The sequence below is a fragment of the Serinus canaria genome, chromosome 4, assembly GCF_022539315.1.
Source record: "Serinus canaria isolate serCan28SL12 chromosome 4, serCan2020, whole genome shotgun sequence".
NCBI lineage: Eukaryota > Metazoa > Chordata > Aves > Passeriformes > Fringillidae > Serinus > Serinus canaria.
In genome coordinates, this window is record NC_066317.1 from 34,349,646 (window position 1) to 34,369,299 (window position 19,654).

General features: G+C 37.2%; 1 protein-coding gene across 6 annotated transcripts in view; it reads left to right on the forward strand.

Moving 5' to 3' along the window:
- Window positions 1-17,929, forward strand: part of CLCN3 (chloride voltage-gated channel 3) — a 60,886-nt gene extending 42,957 nt beyond the window's left edge. For 4 of the 6 annotated variants that reach the window (XM_030239035.2, XM_030239034.2, XM_009101155.4 and 1 more), the window contains 7 exons: window positions 1,028-1,108; window positions 2,164-2,709; window positions 6,723-6,909; window positions 8,181-8,579; window positions 10,426-10,642; window positions 13,017-13,092; window positions 14,737-17,929. In XM_030239035.2, coding sequence (XP_030094895.1) covers window positions 1,028-1,108; window positions 2,164-2,709; window positions 6,723-6,909; window positions 8,181-8,579; window positions 10,426-10,642; window positions 13,017-13,092; window positions 14,737-14,895 — 1,665 coding nt within the window. In that variant the 3' untranslated portion in view covers window positions 14,896-17,929. The remainder of the gene's footprint in view (window positions 1-1,027; window positions 1,109-2,163; window positions 2,710-6,722; window positions 6,910-8,180; window positions 8,580-10,425; window positions 10,643-13,016; window positions 13,093-14,736) is intronic. The other 2 variants (XM_030239036.2, XM_009101158.4) reach the window with 1 other exon arrangement.
- The last annotated feature ends 1,725 nt before the right edge of the window (window positions 17,930-19,654 follow it).

The following is a 19,654-nucleotide window of genomic DNA, read 5'->3' on the forward strand; positions in this document are numbered from 1 at the left end:
ATTTCCAGAATGTATTGAGTATTTGTGCATTTACACTGAATGTTTAAAAGATGATCTTCGTTCTCTTGGACAATATTTAGTGATTATCAATTGTTATTTATTATGTTAAAAACAATGTATTATCCCCAGCATTCTCACAGGTAAATAATGGCAGAGTCTCCACTCCAGAATGGTCTCCACTTCAGAGACGATTTGGTTTTATTTAAATTCTTTCTATGCTTGTCTCTAAACTTTGGTAACTGATGAGTGTCTTCAATTGTGAAGACAGCAGAGTACTCTGAACCCATGAACAAAATGTTTCTGGTAGCAACAGTGTTTTCTACCCTGTTTCAGTTCACTGTTGTCAATGGGAGTGTGGTGGGTTAGATTTGGTGTCGGCCAAGCAGTTCTCTCACCCCTCTGCGCTGGCAGGACAGCAGGAGAGAGTAAGATGAAAAGCTTAGAGGTCAAGATGAGGACTGGGAGATTCCTCACCAGTTACCATTACAGGCCAAACAGACCAGACTTGAGGAAAGTTTCTTGATTGCCAGTAGTAGACTAGTGAGAAATGAAAACAAAACTAAATGTATCTTGCCCCCACGGTCCGTTCTTGAAAGGCTCAGGTGCACTCCTAACTCTTCTATCCCAAAGTGGCACAAGGGGATGCTGTGTCTCTGCTGCTCCTTCCTCTTGATACTCTTTCTCTGCTCCAATGTGAGCCCCCACCCATGGGAGACAGTCCTGCACAAATACCTTCAGCATGGGTCCTTTCCACAGGGTACAGCCATTCAGGACTGCCCCAGCCTGGTTCACCCACAGGCTGCAGTGCTGGCAAGAAACCTGCTCCTGCTTGGGCTCCTTTTCACAGGCCATGGCTCTTGCTAGGAGATTGCCAGGAGCTTGCAAGGGCTGCATGGTGAAGATCTGCTCTGCCATGCATCTGCTCTGCTATATCATCAGCAAACTTGGCTTATAGCTATAGTGAGATTTTGTTGTTTATGTTTACAAATAGACTTTGACAAACCTCCTCACCTTTATTGTTTTCCAGGTGTTGTCAGCTGCCTCAGCAGCAGGAGTTTCTGTAGCCTTTGGTGCCCCAATTGGTGGAGTCCTTTTCAGTCTGGAGGAGGTATGTTAAGAGATGGCACTGAAGAATAAATGTTTTAAAAGAACTCTCTTAGTTTAAATAATTTCAGACTCCTTTAAGCTATGGAGTCTCTCCTAAGAAGGAAAATATTCTTTGACCCATATTTCAAAGCCAAGAGTCCTGTTACCAGCAGAGTCCTGAAGATATTTTTTTTTTAAATGAATGTCAGCTTTACCTTATTCTCAGTTATTTTATTCTGGAAAAGGGCTGTGTCTGTTCATAACTACAGTTTACATACAGATAGAGACACTGCAGCTTTTCCATCTAGGAGTTAATTCTGAAAAAAAAAAAGAAATAGGGGCTCTTAATTTTTGAAAAAGGCTTTCAAGACTTATTGGACAGTTTTGTAAAGCAAGTTTTTAAACATTACTTAAAGCTTCAGACACTAAGCACAATGATATGATAATTTAGAAAAAGTTGATAATTATTAAAAGGACAAATATACTATAAAACTTACCTCAAAAGCAAGCAAATTCTCATCTCCAAGATATGTTTTATGCTAAATTAGTTTTAATTGTAATTTTCAGAATACAATTGAATGTTATTTCTATCATTGGCATTTTTAAAGACAACTAAAGCCCTAAAAATCTCTGAACTGAAAAGCAGGGAAGATATTTTTTCATGTGTAATTTTGTAATATTCTTAGGGTATTTTGAGGACTTCCACTGTGTCCAGAAAATGCAGAAGAAAACTGTCTTAAAGTTCAAGTCAGGCTATGTGGGGCTTAAAAATGAAATTGCATGTTCTGTTTTGAGGCTTTTTAATTTTTTTTTTGTTAGTTTTAATCATACGTCTTCAAAATAACAGATTTGTGATAAACCTTTCAATGTAGGTAGGAAAGGAGATGAAAATATTAGCAGGAAATCTGATAGTACAGCTTGTGCACACTGGTTCTCATGAAGGCTAGTAGGAGACACAAAGCAGAACAGCTTTTTTAGCTTATACCATGTGAGCAGCAGTATTCTAGCACATGAATAAACTTGTCTTTCCAGGTTTTAATTGAATCACTAATATTTCTCATGTATTGTCTTTTGCAGGTCAGTTACTATTTCCCACTGAAAACTTTATGGAGATCGTTTTTTGCTGCTTTAGTAGCTGCATTTGTTCTAAGGTCCATCAATCCTTTTGGTAATAGCCGCCTAGTTCTTTTTTATGTGGAATATCACACTCCTTGGTACCTTTTTGAACTGCTTCCTTTTATTCTTCTGGGAGTATTTGGTGGGCTCTGGGGAGCATTTTTCATCCGAGCAAATATTGCATGGTGTCGTCGACGCAAATCTACAAAATTTGGGAAGTATCCTGTCCTGGAGGTTATTATTGTTGCAGCAATAACAGCTGTGATTGCATTTCCTAATCCATATACAAGGCTAAACACCAGTGAGCTTATTAAGGAGCTCTTCACAGACTGTGGGCCGTTAGAATCCTCCTCGCTCTGTGACTACAGAAATGATATGAACGCAAGCAAAATTGTAGACGATATTCCTGACCGCCCAGCAGGCACTGGAGTCTATTCAGCTATATGGCAGTTGTGTTTAGCACTCATATTTAAAATAATCATGACAGTCTTCACTTTTGGTATCAAGGTAAGTGTGAATGCAGTAGCTCTCTTAGCTGTTGTCATCATTTAATTATTGCCTTTCTCATTTCCTATCTCTGGAAGCTAGAAGCTTTATTTATTTTTTTTCATGTTATTTCTTTTAAAAAAAGGTCTTTTTACTTTTGGTTAATAAGCAAGTCCTGTAGCAAACATTAATAACTTTAATTAAATTCAGAATAGTCCTTTGTTCAGCTGAATAGAAATGTGCTAAATGCAGTAGGGAGCAGTAACTGTGTGGATGGATGCCTGTTTGTATGGGCCTGATTCAGCAATAAGAGATGATTCTAAAATTTCCAAGAGCAAAGTTCGAGCATAACCACTCAGATTCCATAGTCTTGGAATCCCTAGACTTGGAAGAAGAACAGACTATACCCTTTACACTACTCATTGGTAGTAATTCTTATATCCACTCTCCTCATTGTTCACATAAATCTTATTACTACAGATGTTAAAAGGAGACAATGATGATTTCTTCTGCTGTATTTCCCAGTATTGCCTCCTGTGATGAGAAAGTGGGCTTTGTTCCTGTGATTGTAATGGAAATTTCATCTCCATTACAAGCAGCATAATTTTTGTTTTTCCCAATTGTTTCATAGATCTGTTTTGGAGGTGGCTTCAGCTTCTTCCCAGTCTGTGGCTGTTTTCTGAGTGATGATGAATAATTGTCACACCTTCATCATTTTCTGTCTTGTCAGGCTCCCTTCATTTTTTTTTGCAAATACATCATAATCAAATGTGTCTTAATGAAAACTTCCTGTAGAATGTTCACTAAGCAAGATTTGTGTTTCAATTTGCCTTAACTTTTCAGTGTAAGTTGCTGTTCCATGTAACAGCATGCATAAGAAAACACTTCCTTTCTGTAAGGGTGTTTGATCATTGGAATATGCTGTGCAAAGAACATCCTTGGAAGTACTCTGATCTTGACTGCTTGCAAGCCTGAGCAACCTCCTGAGGGTGACTCTGCTTGAGCAGGGGCAGACAGTGTGGGGCAGTCATCTTCAACCTGGACTATTCTGTAACTGAAAGAACAATAACATCATGTTGTGTTTCTCATGTTTCAATATTTTAGAAGATGTTGCAGGTTGTTACTTGAAGTTATGTTCTATATGTTGGTTGGTGGGTGAGAGGAATCTTGGAGTGTGTGTTCCAAAAGCCAGTCTTCCTTAGGTCCATAATTCAGGCAGTGTTGTGTGATGTGACCACTTCAATTGTTTAGCTTTGTATTCACTTACTGGGTTTCATTTATGTCTGGGATATTACTTTACCATTCACATGTTTATGTGCATCTGGCTCTTTTGCATGGGGTTGTCACCACAAGGTCACACTGCATGCTAGATAGAATTCTCTGGTTTACAGAATGGGAGAGCTTATGCTTCATTTGAGTTTGGTTCATTTTCTCAGAACTTCAGCACGTGGAAATATTTTTGTTAAGTTGTGAGAATATATTTATTACTTTGCCAATAGGCAAGGAGTCATGTTGCTGTCATTGATGGAGCTGTGCTACATTAATTTCTTGGAAGCTTTAAAGCATGTGGTTAGTTAGAATGTCATCCAGGATCTGGAGAAGAGGATGTTACTTTATTGATACTTATTTGCTTTAGACTTTATCTCTATAAAATATGCAAAATCAAAATAGAAGGAAAAAAAGAAAAGAGAAGAAATAATATTACCCTGTCATTCAAATAATTGTAAAAAATCCTCTGCGTCTGTTCCTGGAGCTGTAGCTGTCTGCAAACACACATCTTCCCCACAGGAACTGCTTTCCTGTGAGGTGAGCAAAGCTACCCAGCTGTTGCCAGTGGGGCAAAGTGATTCCTGCTGCTAGTACTGCTCTGGACATGCATTAGCAGGAGGCTGATATGGCAGGGGTTTGCCATTTTTTGTTTTGTTTGCTTTGGTTTTTTTTCCTTTCATGCTTTTGTACCTATACTGTACTGCTTATTATCAGTAGACTCATTTCTGTGTCTAAATGCTGATCAACAGGTGGGAAGCAGTTACAGTTTTGCCTCAGAACATGACTGGTACACAGCTGCACTACCAAAGAAGTGGAAAGTTGTACCCATATCCTAATCCTTGCTTCTTCCAAAGATGACACGTGACACAGAACAAATCTTTTCCTCTGGAGTGTAATTTGAGCTTGCCCCAGAGAAGAAAGCTGAGAAGAGGAAAAACTTTGCTGTTTTCCCTTGCTACTTCTCTGGGAAGATTCCTCTCCCTTTTGTGATTTGTGATTCACAGGCTTATGCAAACAAATGGACTTGTAAAATCATAGTTATAGTTAGACTTGTAACCATTATCCACATATGATGGAAAAAAGAGAAGGAGATAGTGCATAAAAAGTTACATTACCAAAGAACCAGAAATAATTTGGATGCAATTTCCACATGGAGACTAAATTTCTATTGCATACTGCTAGCACAGTAGGATCTGAGGCAGTTTCAATAGTTTATTTACTTACTTTTATATTGGAAATATGGGATTTTTTCAGAGTACTGTTGTACTGTTTGCCAAGAAAGAATTTCATTCAGGAAAAAAAAAATATTTTAGCAGTTAGGAAGGGGCTTAGATGCATAATTATTGTGGGAAATAACAGTAGTGGTATAAATGCACAATTTGAATACTAGACTAAAATGATAGCATTGAATATTATCTCTGTAAACACTGAAATATTAGGTAATTCAGTACAGGAATTAAGGATTATTAAACTTTTTCTCAAAACCCATTCTGCTGACTAACACAAAGTTTGTTTTCCATTGGTTTGTTGGTTGGAAATCATCTTTGCAACCACAAATATAGACAAAATATAAAGAAGTAATAATTATAAGCGATGTTTGCTTTTCCTTGGTTTGTTGTTAGAAGTCTTTACAACCATAAATACAGACAAAATATAATCATACTAACAACAGCAATTCTGAAATAGATTTCTGCACCAGCTATTGAACACAGCAAAAATCTATAGTTTGGAATTCCACAATACTTAAATTTCACAGCTGTACGCTACAAGAAAAATTACATGATATGTCCTATTACAGCAGGAATGCAATATTTAATTAAGTTATTTCAACAAGATAGGATGAGATGCATTTTGACAAAGTAAAAATTCTACTTTTTTTTGTAGTCGCATCTGTACCTCAGTCACAGTATAAAATATCTTGATGTTAACAACTGCTGTGAGGAGAAGCAGCAGGCATTTACAGTTTAATGAGACATTTAGGGACCAGTATGTTTCTTGGAAAGATTGGCTTCGTAAGGAGAAGAAAAGATACAGAACTGTTTCTTTATATGAAACTGCTCATAAAAGGAAGTTTGCACTAATATTTTACTAAGCCATGGTTGTGTGACAAGGCTTTAGTTAGTACTAGAAAAACATTTTAAGTAACTAAACTGACAGTAGGAGCTTCTTTCTTCTTCAACCTATTGTGTTACCTACTTTTTATGGTGGGGATTATCTTGCCTTTTTTTCTCTTGTGTTTAGCATTCTACATTCATTTCTACAGGAAACAGCAATAATAGTACAAATCCTCTTTTAAAACTCACCTGTTTAGTTAATTTATAACAGTGTCAGGAAGCAGTTTAGGAATGCAGTCCTGTTTAGTAAGTGAATGTTGACTCTGAGGAATGTGAAGGAATGAGGGAGACAGGAAATGATAAAGAGCTCTGTCCAGTATGACTAGCACAGCTCACACTGGACATGCACATGGTAGAGAATTCTGCTCTTGGCACTGAGTCTAGTTCTTGGTCCTGTATTGGTGGTAGATTTTCTCTTAAACACGGTAAGATATAAACAAACATGCGCATAAAATGATTTCTGCTAATCAGGTCAATCAGAGATATCAATAGAATTCTGTCTACTAACCTTCCAAGGTCACTTTACATGATTTTAACCTGACAGTTTGAGTGTTTGCATCTCTTTCAGAAAAAAAATGAAAAAAATCACTTGTTGAGCCATGTGTCAGGTATGTTCCCAGCAGCATAACAACAGTTCTGGTTTTGTTGCAGGTTCCATCTGGGTTGTTCATACCTAGTATGGCAATTGGAGCAATAGCAGGAAGGATTGTAGGAATTGCAGTGGAGCAACTGGCTTACTACCATCATGACTGGTTCATTTTCAAGGAGTGGTGTGAAGTTGGAGCTGACTGTATTACACCTGGTCTTTATGCCATGGTTGGTGCTGCTGCATGCTTAGGTAAATAAAATATAACAAATAAGTATCTGGTTTCTTCATATAGCAAAATAATTGTTAAAAAATGAAAGGAAATATAAACTTGTGAAGTTTTGGAGCACCTGTTTATAGGGTCTTCCCTCCAGAGTAATACATTCACATCTCTACACATGACCCTCATATCCTTGTAATCTGAGAAGTAAAGTGAAATGTAAATTGCTGAGAAACAGGAAAATTTTAGTAGTGTTTGCTTTCTCTTTTTGGTATCAAGAGATGTCATCACTACATTGGTCAGAGAAATCAGTTCCTTGAAATATATGAAGTAGAGCATTTACATTGTCAACTACAGTTAAAATTATTAGAAGGAAGTGGTGTGATCAGCTACCACATCTACATGAATTGCAAAAAATTGTTCTTGAAATTCATTATCCCAACAAAATTTTAGAAGAGTGTAAGGTATTTTTAACAACTCTAATTGTTGAAAATCAGCTTCATGGAAGGAGGCTTAAACTGGGGACCTAAACTTTTCCTCATTTATAACTTGGTGGCCTTAGAAATTAAAAGCTTTTAGGATAGATTCTGCAAGAAGTAGAACTTCTCTTTAAGGAAAAGTATGTTTGGGCAATCAAATTAGTGATACAGATTTAGGTTTTGAAGAGGTTGTTCTGGTTTTTAATAGTCCAAATTGAATCACTCTTGTTTGAATTGAAAGACAGTTCATACTCTTTTATTGCGTGAAGATACAGCATCAGGAATTTTAGGAGAAAAAAATGATTTTAAATAGTAACAAAAGAGAAATATAATCCCTGTCTTCTGTTTTCCAAGAAAAAGATTTCTTTTCATCAGTTCATAATTCTGTTTAGCTTCTTAATCCTTTGGACAACATAACTGTTGATTTGCTACCTATGACATTTTTGCATTAGTTACATTCTTTTTTCAAATTCTTACATTACTGGATTTCCTTGCATTTCACAGTACTTTAAACCCTGATGTGGTATGGAGACATACACAGTTTTATCCTTAGCTTACATTAAATAACTGTACATATTTTCCAGTTCTCTTTATTACCTCCCATATTACCTCCCATTCAATGAATTTTCCCTTTTCTCTTTTTCACTTCTTGAAGTTTTGTGTTAATTTTCTCTGTCGTTATCTATTGGTATTATGCAGAAAGATGTTTGTCAGATAACCTTTCTTGTCAAAGTTATGTTTGTAGATCTCAACAGGAAGGCAGAAAATTCTAAAATCATTGTTATCTGATACTCAGATGTTACTGGTTATCATTTTCCTTGCAGGTGGTGTGACAAGGATGACTGTGTCCCTGGTAGTTATTGTCTTTGAGCTAACAGGAGGGCTGGAATATATTGTGCCCCTAATGGCTGCAGTCATGACCAGTAAGTGGGTAGGAGATGCCTTTGGTAGGGAAGGCATCTATGAAGCACACATCCGACTGAATGGGTATCCTTTCTTGGATGCAAAGGAAGAGTTCACTCACACAACACTGGCTGCTGATGTGATGAGGCCTCGGAGGAGCGACCCCCCTTTAGCAGTTCTGACGCAGGATAATATGACTGTCGAAGACATAGAAAACTTGATCAACGAAACCAGCTATAATGGTTTTCCTGTTATTATGTCAAAGGAATCCCAGAGACTTGTGGGTTTTGCTCTAAGAAGAGATTTAACTATTGCAATAGGTAACTAACTTTTCATATTGGATTATTATTTACACCCATTTAAATTGTTTTATATTATAATATATTCAAAATAGAATTTATTCTGTATGTTTTTAGACTTCAGGTTATGATAATATATCTTCAGTAGCAGGCTCTGAAATGAAGAAAATCCTCCTCTCTTTGTCTCTTGTAAAAGCAAAAGTTTTCATACTCAAACAGGTCAAAACAAAATCTAATCTAGAATTTTTTAGTTTTTTGAGGCTTTTGATAGTATCTCTTTTCCTCGAGTAATGCTGTACTAACATTGTTCTTCAAAATTGAGTAATTCTCATTTTTGACCTGCAGTATTCTGTGAGAATTACTGTCCAAGTAATTTTTAAATGTAGATCCTAATTCTTTTTAACAGTGTGTTATTTACTTCTGTTATAACAATTAAGGTTGTATTACGGAGAGATAAGTGCAGTATTAATTATTTTAGGTTTATGTTTTTCAATTTGTTTATGTAATGGGAAATTAGTCCCTGGGCACATGAGCACACAGGCCCTGTTTGGAACATTTCTTTCTGGATGAATATTATTAGTGCTTGTGTGATACTTGTGATAATGCTTTGTGCACTGGCAAGAAAAATTCTGTGGATTTTGAGGCTTCTATCATAAGCAAAAGAGAAAACACACTTGTGTAAGAAAATGTTACAAAACTGTAACATTTAATACACATTAAATAAGTGATGGAAGTTGCATCTTAAACTGCTTTGTTTTATATACCTATATTTTAAGCAAAGACACTTGAGAAAAGGACAGAAGTCTCCAGAAACTTTTTTAAAAACATATTTTGTGAACATAACAGTGTTTACTTCAGTCAGGTTTTTGCCTGTGGTCTTACTACTGTGTATACCTTGGTATTACATTACATAGGATGTATATGAACGTACAAAACTTGGAAATTATTGCCAACACCATACTGGTTAAAGTTTGCATTTGCTTGAGTAAATGGGGGAATAGCAGACCATTCTTCTTAGAAAATGCTTTCCACAGTTAAGACTCATTTCAGTTGCTGAGATTATACAGTGAGAGTTGCTGAGTCTTGGGTTGTTTCTGTCTTGAGAGTCATTGTGCCCTGGCAGCCAAGAGGGCTAATTATGTTCTGGGGTGCATCAGGCACTGCATCGCCAGCCAGGCAAGGGAGGGGATTGTCCTGCTCTGCTCTGCTCTGCTCTGGGGCAGCCTCACCTCCCCAGGTCCTGTGTGCAGATTTTGGTGCCAGGTTATCAGAGGGTTATAAAGCCATTAGAGATCATCCAAAGGAGAGCCACAAGGATGGTGAAGGGCCTTGAGGAGAAGCTGTATGAGAAGTGGCTGCGGTCACTTGGTCTGTTCAGCCTGGAGGAGACTGAGGGGAAACCTCACTGCAGTCTGCAACTTCCTCATGAGGGCAAGGGGAGGGGCAGGCACTGATCTCTGCTCTGTGGTGCCCACTGATAAGACCTGAGGGAATGGCCTGAAGTTGTACTGAGGGAGGTTTAAGCTGGGTATTAGGACAAAGTTCAGGGCGCTGTCAATTGAGACTGACTTTTCCCTGGCAATTTCTTCAGGAGCTGAGTAGTTTTTTTTTTAGCCTTTCCACCTCTTTATAGTAAATAACAGTGACTTATTTGAGTGAGAAAAATTAGTTGTATAATGACTAAAGCTGAATGGCAAATGGCTTTTGTGATTTTTGCCCACTTCCCAGGGATAAAGCAGTGGCTGTGGAAATTTATGTGAGAGCCTGGTAGTGTTGATTGAGCTGTATGTCTGCATTAACATCGTATTCCAAGAATATAAATTCTTCCTTCTCTGCTGTTTTTCCCCCTTCCCTGTCTTTCTTAAAGAAAGTGCTAGAAAGAAGCAGGAGGGGATTGTTGGCAGTTCCAGGGTGTGTTTTGCCCAGCATACCCCATCGCTTCCAGCAGAAAGCCCTCGACCTTTGAAGCTCAGAAGCATACTTGATATGAGCCCTTTCACCGTGACAGACCACACACCAATGGAAATAGTGGTGGATATTTTCCGGAAGCTGGGTCTGAGGCAGTGCCTTGTAACACACAATGGGTGAGTAAAGTAGCAGCAATGCTGTGCATTTTTTTAGATACAGTAGTTTTCACTTCCAGGATCAGAGTATTTGAACCAGGATATACACCAGGATCGTGGTATTTGAACCTGTAAGTTTGGTATTGCAACTGAGGACCCCAGCTGTTCATTAAGAATGTGCTGTGCTGTAGCACCTCTGAAATTCTTACACCTTCCTTATATTCCAAGTAAGCAAGCAGATGATTTCAGTCATTTTGTGATGTTCTGTAAAAAATTTACTGCCATTCAGCAAGCTTGATCTGTGCAACTTGCTTGCGGAGGAGACACAACTTGTCTTGCAGAAATTTAGTCTTGTGCACTGCAGAGTCTAAGGCCTGTATTTCCTGGTTATTATCTATGTTCTGGCAACATGCAATGTATCAGCTGTTACTGAACATCTACAAATACCGGGTTCATAAAGAGTAAAGGAGAAAATGATCTAGTCAGTATCTCTTCTTCTGGAGTCTAGCGATGGCAATTACCAGCAAGCTTTTGTTTTTTGGAATACTAACAACTAAACTGCTGCTAGTTCTGGAACTTCAGTCTGCAACTTTTGTTTCTACAATTCAAAATATTTCAGGAAAGTAGTTTTAAGATTTAGAATGTTTGTGAATGAGACTGTTGGGAGTTGTCCTGTGATTATCTACTAAATAAATCAGCCCCCAGCATGAAAACTAAATGTTCATTGTAATTGCCTCTTATCTAAACTGCTTCTTGTTTTCTTTTTACATGATCTTTTTCTGTGCAGCTGTTCCTTTAACATTCTGCTTTTCTGTATTTCTTGAATTAAACACTTGAATTGCAACATCAAAGCTCCTACCTAGCTAGTATCTTGCTTTCCCTTTAGCATGTCTTTTAAGGCACCTGGGGAGTGAAATGTTGTCTGCTCATTCACATGTTTAGGATTGATTGATTTCAGACTTCTTGTCCCAACGTCCTTGGGACAAGAAGTCTGAAACGACTGGGACTTCATTAGTTTTTCTGTGGGCAAAAGGACTGCTGCTATATGTGGCGAATATTTAAATGTTTTGTTGATGTCCAAGTTGGATTTTTTTTTTTCAGATGTATTTTAAAACAAATTTATTTAAATGTTCTCCTGTCTGGTTTTTTGTTTTGTTTGTTTTTGGGTTTTTTTTTGGTTTTTTTTTTTTTCTTCAGTGCATCTCTGTATGGAATGGCAAGTAGTGTTTCCAAAAGTCTTTCTCTGATAGGGAAAGGACATAATGATCTGATACTTAGAAGTTAGTCTGGGCATGCAGTTATTCTTGTTTTGGGGAGGGAAATTGGAATCAATAGAAATTCACTAAAAAATATTTACTATGATTTTTTTTTTCACAGTTTCTGTTGTGGTTGGGTGCTCAAGCATTGATGTTGATGCTAAAATCTTCTCTAGAGAAAGCTTGACCATGCAAAGCTATGTCAAGCTCTATTATAAATTTTAAACCATTTTATGATAAAGTAGCAGGAATGGCTTTAATATTTATTTTAACCTACTTCAGTTTACAAGTTTGTGACATTCCACAAGCACTCTGTCCATTACAAGAAGAGTAGCTCATAAATACTAGTACTGGTGGTGTTGATCCATGGCATATAGCCTTGTGAACATCAAGGACTACTTTATATTTTGGCTGGCAGACTTCCTGCAAACTGAATATACCTGTTTAAAGACTTGCATCAACATACTGGTTCCAGTCCAGAGTGGATTGTACAGAAATTGGTGCAGATGACAAGAGAGAAGACTGAGCCTTACTCCTCCAAATTTGTACCAGAATACCCATTCCAGGGAGCTGCTCTTGATTTGTCCTGTCACAAATAAGAAATTTGTCTGAATTGCTCTGTTTCTAAGGAGACCAGATAGCCCAGCTCTGTAGGGCAGCTTTGAACCTCAGTTGCTATGACTTTGCACAGTTATTACTTTGTTCATCTACTGTGGCTTGTTAAAATGTCAATAATAATCTGTATGTCTGAGGAGAAATAACTATTAAACGAAGGAAATACAAAGTAGATTTTAGTTTTGCTACCTTTAAAACCCAAAAATGTATGAATTTAGGGTGAAGGGATAAAGTGTGCTACCCTGATGTGTACCTGATACAAGAAACATACTGCTCTGGGGTAGTTGAAGAGCCAATTGTGTTCAGCATTTTGGGAGAAAGGAAAAAAAGCACACTCTGGGAAAGGGTACTGACTTTTAAATAAATTCTCATTTAATTATCTCATTAGCTTTCCTGCAACCATTCTTTCTTTTTTTTTAATTGTTTTTTATTTTTAGTTTGCTCTAATCCTTTTCCATTATGATTAGAACTTTTTTTTTCTGTTTGATTTCACACAGTTATTAGCATAACATAATCTGTTGCAGGATTGTCTTGGGGATCATCACAAAGAAGAACATATTAGAGCATCTCGAGCAACTAAAGCAGCACGTCGAACCCTTGGTGATTAGATATATCAGATCTCATAATTAGACACATTAGAAGTCAGGAAGCATGAAACTTGTGAACTGTTCAGGGCTTTTATGGTATCAGCTGAACCATGAAATCTTATGCTCAAAATTTGTAATAAACATAAAACAACATGTGCAAAATCCTTTTGTAGAAAAGAAGCTGTAAATGTGATCATGCTGTTAGTCACAACATTAAAGGAAAGTAAACAATAAACTTTCTGATACTTGTGTTGATGAGATCACATCTGTCCAGCTGGTTGATCTCTTGAATTCCCCAGGTGGGAAGGCATGCAACTAGGAATACTTTTTCCCTGCCTAATGCAAATTAAGATTTTGATATATGCCAATTTCTTTTTCTGATTTGGACAGCTTTAAATAGCTGTTAAATAGCAAAGCATCACATCTTTTGAGAAGAAGAGATAAGCATGTTTTAATTGCATCATTAGATCTTCCCTGTAATCCCCCTTTATTAACATGAATTTTTGAAAATATTTTTTAGCAAAGTCCTGTGATTTTATGTAAAGTCTGTGATTCTGCTGCTGTTACCTACAGCAGTGAGTGTAATCCTTTACAAAATGTGCAGTGATACCAGCCACCAAGTGGCCTGCTACTATGTAGTCTGTTGACTTCAGAATCTAGATATGATTTTAACCATGATGTTGTGAACTAACCCCTTAGATAGGTGGTACACTTTGTGTTAATTTAGACATGGGTTGCTAGTTCCATGTCTACTAAACATACCCACCATGTTTAGCTGCTTATGTGCAAAACATAATGTTCTCATTTTATGCTAATATTTCACAAGTATTTCATGCGTCCTTTAATAAGACAAATTGAAATGTACTAACCAGAATAACAAGGGCAGTAGCTCATTCATTCTGCTCTTTGCTTCTCTTGTGATATTATCCTTTTGGACAGTCTCACTCTAGTTGATGTTTCGCAGTTATAGTTTTAAAAGACCCTGTCATAAGAGCACAGTATCTAAATTGGAAAATGAAAATTTGATTATTCACAGTTTATTTTTTTCTAAAGCCATGAACTCCAAAAACTAATTAACTGTTGTTTATTTTACAAAAATTTTGTGGCCAGTACAGTGTGCTCCTATGAATACATTCAATCTGAGCCAGTGTGTCAGACTGGAAGGATCTGTCTGGTTTAAAAAAGGAGGGAAGGGGAGTTTGATTTGCTTGATCTGGGGCCATCAAGCAATACATCACTTCTCATGGCTAGGTTGGAACATGCCTCCCTTATGAAATGGATCACTGTCACTTCTTTTTCTCTTTTCTTTGTCCCTCTTTGTTACTTTTTTGTTGGCATATGCTAATGAAAATTTGATTTTTGTAGAAAAAAAAGTTAAATAAAAATTGTAATGGGCTCTACTTGTATGACTTGTATTTCATTAAAATGGACTACAGCTGTCAGAGACCATTTGATACAGTGTCTCAGTATTGCTGTGTTTTATAAAACTGGTGGTTCCTCAACATTTTTATAAATAAAATGTTTCTGTTTAAATAAGAAAATCAGGCTGTTTACTTTTGCTCTATTCCTGTCAACAAAAAGGACTTGGCTACAGATTTGTTCTGCTTTATTATTTTCCTGCTTGGATTAATATTGGTCTTCCATTTATCCTTTTCAGGCGCCTCCTTGGCATTATAACAAAAAAAGATATCCTCCGTCATATGGCCCAGACGGCAAACCAAGACCCCGCCTCCATAATGTTCAACTGAAACCCATAGCTGAGGAGAGAGAGGAAACGGAAGAGGAGGTTCATTTGTTGAATAGCACAACACTTTAGTCTGGGGAAAACTTCCAAAATCAGAGACGAGCTGGGTTTTTATGTAACAGTGCTGCTGGCAATCAGGAGTCAGTCTGGGGGAGCGTGTGGTGAGGAGGAAGGCTGATGGGAGTGTGGGAAGGGAGAGCTGCTGTCCTGCACTGGATGCGTCCCGAGACATCAGGTCTGCCATGATAGTGCAGTGGGTGAGCCGTGCAAAGCGGTGCCATTCTCCAGCCCAGCCTGGTACTTCAGCATTGAAGAGATGTGTTATTAATCCCTGTTTCTGGAGGGATCATTCTGAATTGAGCCATCTTGTGGAGACTGAAAGGTCTTGCCCTTTTTACCATTGAAAACTGTTGTGTTAACTCATGAAACGTATTAACTATTACTCGTCACCTTTCTACATTCCAGAAGAGCTTTATTTCTCTCTCTCCTGAGCCGTAACAAAGCCTCTTTAAATTGGTGTGCCCTTTTGAAGCAGTTGTTTCTCATATTGAGATGTACTGTGAGTTACTGAGGTGTGATCACAAGAAGGGAGGTTTTTCTTGTGCCATTAAATGTGTAAGTTCGTACATCACTAAATGCTCGGGGCAGTGCAGATGCACTGCAACAAAACCAGGTTGAACAGGTAATACTTTCCAAGAACCACACAAGACTTCTTTCAACCCGTGTGCTGTCATGATATGAGAAAACTAAAACCAGGTGAAACCGGTATTTTAAGGAAAAATACTGGTTTTGCCGCAGAAAATATCAATAATGTGACCTGGTCTTATGCAATTTTTGTATTATTGAACACACTACGATATATACCAATGTTGTGCAGTATAAGGAAAAATACTGCTATTCTACTAGTTTAAGAGCTGGAACAATTCTGTATACGTGTATCTGGTAAAAAAATGCATGCTTCAACACTGGAGATCTTTTCCCCCCCTGTAAAATTTGAGAATGGTCATTTTTATTTTTTCTTCTCCAAAAAAGATGTTCCACTGCTGACATGGTAGGAAGAAATGTAACTCATAATTTGCACTAAATGTATATTATTTTTCTTGAAGTTTTACCATTCTTTATTTATATTTATATGGATTTAAAAAATCTATTAAATATGAATCAGTTAATATCTCACATAACTAATTACCTTTTTAATGTGATTTTATAGAATAATTCATAATCCTCTGCAAGTAATGGAGGATTAGCAAATGTTTACAACTAGATGAAGGGTTTCAAGAAAATGGCTTCTTTATGATCCAACATACATTCAAGATCATTTTCAAATGTAACTTTCACTGCCGTTACCTTGGATTTCTTTTTTTCTTTACTAGCAGATAACTGGAACAGTAATAGTAGGGTTTTATTTAAAAAAAAAAAAAACCAACCTGCAGGGTTTTAAAAGTAATAGGAGAAAGCAACTATTAGATTGCTTTTGACTCTTCTTTTCTCCCAAGTATATAAAGGTGTAAATTATATAGTCACACCTGAGCAGCCGGGCAGAATTGAATCCAGTACTTGAAACTTTGGCAGGACTTTAAAATTCAGCAGCAACACACACGCAGTCGGAGGTGAACTGACAGACCCCTAACTTCACAGTACATTGTTTTGTTTCCTATTCATTTTATCAGACTATCACTAGAACTGCATGCAGAGGAAAAATGACAATATGCTATAAACCTAAATTAGGAAGGAAAAAATTAATCTGGCTGACAAAAATCATGTTTTGTAATATGAGGTAGGATAAAATTTCTTTCTTTTAACAGTTATGCTCACAAGACTGCAAAAATGGTAAGAATATAAACACTAAAAGTCTAACTTTTAGTGTTTATATTCTTACCATATAGAGATATTATAGAGATATTATAGAGATATCTCTATAATATAGAGATATTATAGAGATATCTCTTACTATAGAGATATTTATAATTTTAAATATCTCTAAGGCATTCATCACAGTTACCTCAAACATCTTTATTCATGAAGTACTCGGTATGATTTTATCTTAAGTACAATAACACAATGAACCAAAATTCTGGCACTTTTGCTGTGCTGCACAAAAATGGCTGTGCTTAAGTAACTGCACTGTTGAATTTGAACTTATTTTTTATAGTAAAAAACTGCCATTTACATTTAATCATCTCAGTTCCAGCAGCAACTGGAACCAGTAGAAAGTGCAATGTGCCAGGGGGATCACAGTGATCAGGCCCTGTATTAAAAACAGGTTTGGAAATGATACAGGGAATTGGGCTATGTAAAAATGGGAGCATGGCAACAACCACCTGTTCTCTTCCATGTGACATCAGTGCCAGTTAAAAATTTGCTCTGTTACATTACATAAGCCTGAAGAAGAGGAAGTTTCACAAAGAGGAGGATTAGGCCCATTTACAGAAAGTATCTCTGAAAGTTGTCTGTGACACTGATTTCTGTTGTCTGTTTTTTTTCTACAGTGGAAGAATACAAACTCACTACACAAACAAAAATCACTTTAAGTCAGTTTGAAATCTCTGCCCTGTCTGGTGTTATTGTAAAACACTGCTGTGTGTACTGTATTAACTTGCATCTAATTCTAGAGACTGCTGTCTGAATTAAAACACAGTTCACTCTCCTGCTGCGTTTCATTTCTCTGTGGATCCTGAGAGCTGCACATACATTGTGCATCTCTGTTTGTTCTTAGCCTGCTAAGCTTTCCCTGTTGACATTTAAAATGTCTTCTGGTAAACGTGCAGTAGAGGTTCTGTTAACGAAGTATGTGTGCCTGTGCTGTGCGACAAAAAATTTCTAACGTGAAACTTGCAGCGCCTTACTCAAATTACTAATTAAAAAAAAAAAAAGGTGGTGGATGGGAGGGGGAAAGTGTCAGCATTTTTTTATTTTTTAAATCATTCAGATACTGGTTCATGAAGAATGCATTCTTTGTTAATCTGTGATGTTGCCTAGAGCTGTATTTAATATTGATCTTAATGTTTTTATTTATAATAGTGTGGTAGAACTGCATATCATTACAGTAAAAATTCTTATTACTGTGATGATTTAATCAAGCATTAAAAACTTCTGTATGACCATTTATTGTTCTGTCATATTTTCTCATTGTTTTCATAAAAAAGATTTGTGTTGATTTTTGCATTTATTTTCCCTAAGAGAAAGTTAACAGATAGGAATTTTACATACAAAACTAGTAAGAAGATTTGACAAAAAGAATGGAGTTTAGGAGATGCAGTATTGCATTGCCTAGCATTTGGCTAAAATTCAGCAGCCAAATCAAGCCCATCAAAGGGATCTACCTTAGGTGGGGTATTTTTCTAAAATAAACATTTAAGATTGTGTTTAAATTACAGAATAAAACCAAAATCGTTTTGCTTTACAATAGTTAAAAATGGATGATCCTTTTATTGTCTGAAAACCATCTGTTGATGATGCACATGGTATAGAATGCCCTGGTTTGGACAGGAGCCTAAAGACTACCTCATTCCAACCCTCCTGTCATGGGCAGACAACTTCCATGAGACGGGTTGCTCAGAGCCCCACCCATTGAACACTTGGAGGGACGGGCAGGTACCGCCCCTCTGGGCTACCCCTTTCAATATTTCACCACTCCCACAATAAAAAATGCATTCCCCCTATCTAATCTGAATCTACTCCTTTTCAGTTAAAACCATTACTCCTTGTCCTAGTGTAGCAGGCCCTGCTAAAAAGTCTGTCCCAGTTTATTGATACACAGCACACATCAGTCATGTTGCAGCTGCTGTAACAACTTCCTTCTCCATCAGGGGTTAGTTAATACATAAATATGGATGTCCAGTCTCAGCTCCTCATTTTTGCAGATCTAAGTTCATATTTAAGGAAAAGTTAAAAAGTTGAATTTTTAAGGACCCCTCCAACTCAAACCTTTCCATGATTCTTCTGTTTTAGTACTTGTGTGATTTACAGGGCCTTGATATTAAGGTCTCCTGTACTTGAAACAAAAAGGAGAATGAGATGGAAAGTACCTGTTTTTTACGTATTAAAAAAAAGCCCTCTAGGCCTATGAATGAGTGCCTGTAAGTCTGTGCTTGAATAATCAGGACATTAGTAAGCTGAATGAAAGGGGTAAACTTGTCAAATTTACACTCATAGCTGTGGCATGTGATTACCTTGTGCATTTGAAATGCACAATACTTTTGCAGCACTCTAACCTACATTGTACCTTCACTGCTCCCTTCTACCATTTAACTGGCAATCCTTTGCTTAAAAGAGGAGGAATGACTTGCACTGTAGCATGGTGCTACTGGCCTATAATCTTTATCAGTAGTAATTAGTATTGCTGTCATTAGTACTGATGTGAATTGCTACAATGGACGTCAAGTCACTGGATGGTGGCAGGGCAGTTGAGTAAAAGCAAATGTTATTTTCCATTGTTTCTGGACTGTTACTATAATTAATTGTCAGAGAATAAACCTCCAAGTGCAGTAACAAGAACACAGAACTTGGGACTAAGGACCTAAAAAGGAATTAATTTGCACCTCGTATAAAATCACTTGGCTTTAATTTTTAAATATTTGAAACTGAAGATGGCTTTTTGTTAGCAAGGTAGCAACTGTGTAGAATTCCTAATTTCTCTTGAAATGTCAGTTAGCATTTCCTTCATCCCATCAGTTTCCTCCCACTTGAACCAGCTCAAGGGAATGCTTTACCATGAAGGGTAGGACACAACTGGAGAAACAGAGAAGGGCAGAACCATCACCTGGAGCAGGGACGTGGGGATCGATCGGTTCGCATTTGGTACGGCGGGTGGTGATCGAGCCCCAGCGGC